Source organism: Haliaeetus leucocephalus, unplaced genomic scaffold (genome assembly GCF_000737465.1).
Source record: "Haliaeetus leucocephalus isolate CR32 unplaced genomic scaffold, Haliaeetus_leucocephalus-4.0 Scaffold176, whole genome shotgun sequence".
Lineage (NCBI taxonomy): Eukaryota > Metazoa > Chordata > Aves > Accipitriformes > Accipitridae > Haliaeetus > Haliaeetus leucocephalus.
Window position 1 is genome coordinate 1,128,618 of NW_010972612.1, and position 6,799 is coordinate 1,135,416.

At 59.7% G+C, this 6,799-nt stretch overlaps 2 protein-coding genes across 2 annotated transcripts in view; both read left to right on the forward strand.

The window, feature by feature from the left end:
- The window catches only part of SIGMAR1 (sigma non-opioid intracellular receptor 1), a 2,611-nt gene extending 2,223 nt beyond the window's left edge, over positions 1 to 388 (forward strand). Inside the window, exon 4 of the mRNA XM_010564238.1 lies at positions 153 to 388. Coding sequence (XP_010562540.1) covers positions 153 to 379 — 227 coding nt within the window. The 3' untranslated portion in view covers positions 380 to 388. The remainder of the gene's footprint in view (positions 1 to 152) is intronic.
- Positions 389 to 1,656: 1,268 nt separating this feature from the next.
- The window catches only part of ARID3C (AT rich interactive domain 3C (BRIGHT-like)), a 24,003-nt gene continuing 18,860 nt past the window's right edge, over positions 1,657 to 6,799 (forward strand). The window contains exon 1 of the mRNA XM_010564239.1: positions 1,657 to 1,830. Coding sequence (XP_010562541.1) covers positions 1,657 to 1,830 — 174 coding nt within the window. The remainder of the gene's footprint in view (positions 1,831 to 6,799) is intronic.

Consider the following 6,799-nt stretch of genomic DNA (forward strand, 5'->3'; position numbering starts at 1 on the left):
GGCTCTGTCGGACATGGGGAAAGCTTCCAGCAGCTTCCCACAAAAGCCACCCCTGTAGCCCCCCCCACTACCAAAACATTGCCATGCAGACCCAATACAGGGCATGATGCAGGGCAGCCACTGGGAGCCATGCTGGTTGTGTGTGTTGGCAGGGGACACCATCGTGCACCAGGCAGGAGAGGCCACGTCAGTGCAGTGGAGCGCGGGAACCTGGATGGTGGAGTACGGCCGGGGCTTCATCCCGTCCACGCTCGCCTTCGCCCTGGCTGACACCCTCTTCAGCACTCAGGACTTCGTCACCCTCTTCTACACCCTGCGCATCTATGCCAAGGGCCTGCTCCTGGAAGCCAATGCCTTCTTCAGCACCTTGGGCTGCTGAGCCCGGCTCGCTGGGGCACCCTGCCGAGCACAGCTGGCTCCTCTCCTCCCAGCCTTCCTCCCCTCTCCTCCTCCTCCTCCACAAGCCCAGGCTCTAGCAGAGGCAGCAGGAAATCCCCTGTGCCTCCTCCAGATTGCTCTGTCCTTCCCCGTGGGCCAGCTGCGTGCCAGGACAGAGGGACCGTGGTGGTCACAGCAATACAGACCACCAGTTCTCTTTACTAGCTGCCTCTCCCCCCTTTTGGTCGGAGCCATGTCCTGCTTTTCCATCCCTTGGGGCTGGAGTGGCCTTGCGGGGTACGAACACCCCTGTGTGCCCTTGGCGTGTGGCAGGAGAGGCTGTCCCCAGGCTCCACAAAATTTCTGCAGCTCCTGAGACATCAGGAGGAGGATGCTGCCCTCGGGACAGGGTGCACAGGGTGAGCCAGGCCACAGCACCTGTTGTAAAGATCAGCCGAGAAGTTCCCCATCTCTCCGGCAGTCTGCTGGGACTGCAGGCAGCGCCGGGTGCTACGTCCAGCTGGCAGCATCTCCCGTGGCTCCGTCCCTGCTGATGTGGGTTGGCAGCACACAGTGTCACCCTGGCACGGGGCAGGATCTGCACTGGGATCCCCTGGCAGTGGGGGGATGCCCAGCCTCTGTGCTGGAGGTCCCTCCCGGTTCCCTGTGTGTCATCTGCCCCAGGGGACAGCTGGGGCTGGAAGAGGGTCCCTTTCCCAAAGTCCCCTCCCTCCAGTCCCCCGCAAGGGGGAGAGCCACCGTCTGTCGCCTTAACGGAGAGGCCCGTTCTTGCGTGGCCTCTGGGCTATGCACATACTTAGTGTCTGCAGGTGCCCAAACCTCTGTACAAGCTCAGGATGGGATCTCGCCCCTCGAAACGCTTCCCCTGGCTGTGAGACCCCCTGGGGACAGCCACCGCTGCTTGGCTGCCGGCACCAGGTCCCGGCTGCTGAGGGAGTGCTGCGTTCCCCCGACTGATCCCGGCTGCGGACCCTGCTTGCAGCCCTGCGGCCGGACCCGTGTGGGCTCACTGCTTGGTGGAGGGCTTTCACCTCCATGCTGCTGCCAAACTAACGTCTGTGTCCCTGGCCACCAGGCCTGTAGCATGTTGCTCCTCCTGCTCCCCGGACTGTCCCTGTCCTGCTGACTGGCAGCCCCACACACGGGCTACTTCTTAATTTGCCACCTGAAAAGAGATACAGGTAATAAAATCGTTCATCCCACCCACTCAGAGAGTCTGGACCCAGGAGAGTCTCTGGAGCATGCTGAGCCCCTGCCATGGGGGTGCTGGATCCAGCCAGCTCTGGGCTCAGCGGGGGTCCTGCTGGCAGCTGGGGGCACCTGGGTGTCCCTGGGGAAGCTGGCATCATCCCGCCCGGGGTCCTGGGAGCTGGGCCTGAAGTCTTGGGCAGGATCAGCCCCATTTTGGCTCCCGGGTACCGGCAGGAGATGGTGCTGTTACTCCTCTCTCCGCTGCAGTCGCTGGGTCCAAAAGCCTGGGCTGGTGCCAGGGCCCTGCTTTCATGGGGGACCCAAGAGTTCGGAGGACTCCATCCTTTTGGGGGACAGTGCCGATGCTGGGCATGTGGCCCTGAGGGTGGATGGACCCAGATGTAGCAGGTTGGTGGTTCTGGGAGGTTTACACAGACACACAGGTGTACTCCCCAATGTGAGAAGGCACAGGAGGGAAACACAGGTTATGTAGGCTCTGTGTGCATGTGCGTATATGTGGAAGCAGGATGGTTTTGTGTGTGTGTGTCTTGGCAGGGCAGCTGGGCATGCGTAGGTGCATGTATGCATATAGATAGAACAGTGTGCAGGTGGGTGTAGGCAGAACGGGTGGGGGTTGCACACACGTGCACACATGTGTACATAGCCAGAACAATTGGGCATCTGTCCATACGGTCAGAGCAATTGCACATGTGAGTGCTCGGGCATGTATGGATAGGACGTTTGTGTATGTGCATGTGGTGTGCCTGTGCAGATGAGAAAATTGTGTGCATGTATGTGTGTGTGCACAGTCCACAGTGTACAGACCGGCAGGACAACCAGGTATATGTGTGTGCATTCCTGTGTGCCCATGGGCAGACCATGTAGTGTGTACACATGTGTGTGGGCAGGCTGTGTGTGTGTGCGTGTGTGCGTCCGTGTGTGTTCATATGGGCTGCAAGGCCACCCTGGCCCTATGCCATGCCCATTCCCTGGGGTTTTCCAGAGCCCTGTTGAGGAACACGAGCAATCCTGTGCCGGCCCGCACAGGAAGGCGCTAACTCAGCAGCTCGTATCAATACAGCTCCACTTACAGCGAAGGCCGCGTAATGAAAATCCGATGGGCACGCTGGTGGGAGTAAATAAGTATGCCATTAAAATGAGAAAATCAAAGCTCTGGACAGGTCTTTTCTCTTGCCCATTGATTTCTTTTATTACGGAAATATTGCTGCTAAATAACATTAGTGTGAACAATCTCAGCAGTGTTTTCCGTAGCGCCCATGTCAATAACTCCATCACGGGCGGGGGATCCCCCCTAGCCTGGCCATGGGGCCGGCAGCCCTGTCCAGGCAAAGGGCTGCTCCGGCGGTACCTTCCTCACCATGCCCAGCTAAGCTGGGATGTGCCCGGCAGAGAAACCAGGCAGCACAGGGTGGCTCAGGCAGGTGCCACTGGGATGGAGCTAGGCTGGGACCCAAGAGCCCTGGCTGCATTGCTGCAGCAGGAGGGGTTGTGTCCATTCTAGCACTGGGCAGGGACAGTGCCAGATATTCAAAGGTCCCAAAAAGCAGCCCTTCCCTTCAGGGTGGGTGTTTGCAGCCTATTAAGGAGCAGGTAAGTGTCCCCAGCGACCAGCAGATGAGAGAATGGGTCCTGGACACAGCATGTCCCACAGGCTTTTGTTGCTTCTGACCCTTCCTCCCCACTCCTCATCCATGCCCGAGTCTGTGCTGGACTGACCCAGCTCCCTGTGGCTTGCCATCATTTGGTTCACATGGAGAAACCGAGGCACAGGTTGGAACTCATCCGCAATCACCCAGCTCCAGCACAGTCCCTGCACCAGGGTCAGGGCTTGCACTCAAGCTGCGCCTCTCCCCTTTGGCTGCCCATACGCAGGCACCCAGCATCCTCCAAGATGCCCACAGGTGGCAGGGACAGGACATCCCTGCAGGGCCAGAGGATGCCACCAGGACACACAGGAGATATGCACCCTTTGGTACCCAGAGGCGAGGTGGGACCCCAGGGCACGTCAAAGGACACCAAACCCTTGTGGTGTGGCCGGAGATGGGCAAGGAGACTCGGCTACAGGCATCTGCACTGTGGGTCCGGCTCTATCCCAGCCCCAGCTGAAGCAACCGCGAGTGGCATCTGCCCGGAGCCATCGCCAGGACAAATGCACATCGCTGCCCACCAAACACTTTCCCCCTGCAGCTCGCTCTATCTTGCTGTCCCTCCACATGCAGTGGGTATTGATCAGCCCGCAGGATCTATCTCCCAATTCCTCCTGCGGTATCTCTCTGCTCCAAGTACCTCTCACTCTGCTCTGCTGTCTGCCATGCCCATCTATACCTCCAGTATCTATCCGTGCTGCTTCCACCGCAGCCGTCGATAGCCGTTTGTCTGGGGGATTTCTTTTTCTCTTCAGCTAGGAGCATCACCAGACCCTGGTGGTGCAAAGATGCTGAGTGGGATGCTGGAGGGGACATGGTCCTTCTTGCTGTCCTGGGGAGAGCATGGACAGACTTCATGACACATGTGCTGAGCCCCAGAGTTGCTGTTGTCACTGTGGAGGCTCTAGGGAGGAACTGAGTCACACTTGTCCAGCTGGACTGGGTCCCTTGGTGGCCATGACCAGGGCAATGGGACACGCTGCACCCCATGCAGACCTTGGTGCTGCCACTAGCCAGCCTGGCCACATCCCCCACCCCTGGGTGCTATGTTGACCCAAGCACCCCAACCCCTCTGCCTTGGAAGAGGGGAGCTTCCCCAAACACCGGGGTTCCTGCTGGGCCACGGAGAAGTCCCATCACCATCACCATGTTTGATTCATCCCACCCAGCCCAGCCTTCAGCCCTGGTTCCCTCCTCGCCCCAGGGTGCATGGGTCGGGGCACAGCCCAGCGCAGAGGATGCCAGCACCCTGGGGTGCAATGCAGCAGCACCGGGAGGGGAGGCTGGAGCCATGTGCATGGGGTCCTGTGGAACGAGTCCCAGAGGGGCAGCTGGCCCTGTGGGTCCCTCTGAAATGGGGCCAGGTTGTATCTTCCCAGGGGCAATTCAGCAGGAACGTCAGCCAGCCACTGACAAACTACATGCTTAGAGGGGCTGTCAAGCGCCGGGAGGTCCCTACCCTTGCCGCAGCAGGATGGGATGGGCCAGTGCGAGCTACAGCTGTCCAGCCCCAAAATGGGATGGACAGCTGATAATTTATCTCCTGCGCAAAGATAAACAGCGCCCGGGGGCCCTGCGGGGTCGGGAGCTGCCCTGCTCTCCCGGGAAAGGGGCTCATTTTTCCAGGAGAGCCTCTCCGGCCAGGATGCTGTGCCATGCTGGGTGTTGCCAGGCTGCCTGGAGCTCGAGGAGCCCCCGGGGGTCACCAGCACCGGGGCAGGATGAGGGGCAGTTTCTCCGGAGGCACTTGCAGGAAAGCCAGAGAGCCCAGAAGCGGTGGCTTTTCCCTGCAAAGGGATGTGGTGAAGGGGACAGAGGCTCAGCCCGGGCTGTAGAGTCCAAGAGTGAAGCCAGCGGCTATTTCAGCAAGATGCTCCAAAGAAAAGGCAGAATTTGGTTCACGCCAGCTGCCCCTGGCCCCTGCAGCATGCAGGTGGCCCTGAAGGGAACAGAGCCGGCAGCCCTTGGCACTCAGAGCTCCTGTCACCCCATGCTGCCAACGCCCAGTGCAGCAGCATGCGGTCTCAGTGACAAGCTGCTCTGGCTGTGGCATGGGGCAAAAGCCATTGTCCTTTGTGTCCCAATGTCACAGGATGGTGCTGCTGCTTGTCCCCCAGGGATCCGTGAAAGCCTTGCAGCTGCCCTGGCCAAAAAAGCCCAGGGAAGAGCAGGCATCTCCTTTGCCTCCTGCCAAAGTTGCCACCATAGAAAAAGAGGTCAGGAAAAAGCTGGCAGACAGGCAGGTGGAAAGGGAGTGAGGAGACAGTGTGCGGATGCTGCTGGTGGGTGAAGCCCTGTGCTTCCCCACAGGCTCTGGCCCACCCAAGGCAGTGGGGTGCTGTGGGTGCATCAGTGGGTCAGGGTGCTGCATGCTCACCCCAGCTTACATCCTTGTCTGATGTCTGGAGATGTGCTTGATGGTACCTTGCTGCCTCAGTTTACCCTGTTGCAAGCGGGGATGCAGGGCAAGCCAGGAGCACTGAGTCCCTGCAGTGACAGAGATGGATGGCTTCCTCCTGCCCATGCCAGGCAGGTGCTGGGGCTCTGGGAGCCTGTTTGGCTGTCCAGGTCACGCTGCAGTCTGACCCCTCCAGCCAGTGTCCTGGCACACACAGCACCCCTCAGGAGGACCCCTCGGTGGCCCCAGCCTGCAGGCAGGTCTCAGGCCCCAGCAAGGGGCATGCTGCGGTGACCCCCCAGCTCTTGCAGATGGAGGTCAGGGCTCAGTGCTTGGAGCTCGCCCGAAACGCCCCTTTGCGCCCACACACAGATTGACAGTACGGGTACACACACCCACCTGCCCCAAACACATGTGTGTGCACACCCCCGCCTCTCCCAACGCAGATTGCACACACCTACAGATGAGCACACAAAATGCACACACCCAGCTCACCACGTATGCATATAAGCACTTACTGTTGTCCCCAACAGCATACACACACGTGTGCACACACTGCACACACTCAGCCCCTCTGACACTGCACGCTGCTGCACATATGCATGTGCATGCAAACGGCTCCATGCAATGTACACATGTCCTTTACTCCCCCGGGGTGTACGCACACCTTAAACGCAGCGTGCACACATGCACACACAGGGCACGCTCCTGGTAGGTGTGCACAGGCTTCCCTGCACACACACATGCAGTGCGCTCACCTCTTGCAGTGACCACAGATACACGCGTGCTCACACGCTCTGCATGCACACAGGTGATGCACACTCAGCTGGCCCGGTGTGTGCACATGTACACACGCAAGCACAGTCCAACTGCACAAACGCACACACTCGCGCAATGCACTACCTTCTCCCAGCACACACAGGCATCTGTACGTTCACAGACGCTCTGTGCATGTGTGCAATGGGTGCAGCACCCTCTTACATATGCGTGCACAGACCCCTTGCACACCCCCTCCTATACACTTCCCTCTCCCCACACATACATGTATGCATACCTGGACCCTCTGCACGCCCCCCTATGCACTCCCCTCTCCCAGCCCCCCCCCGCATGCACACACACACACACACACACACACACACACACC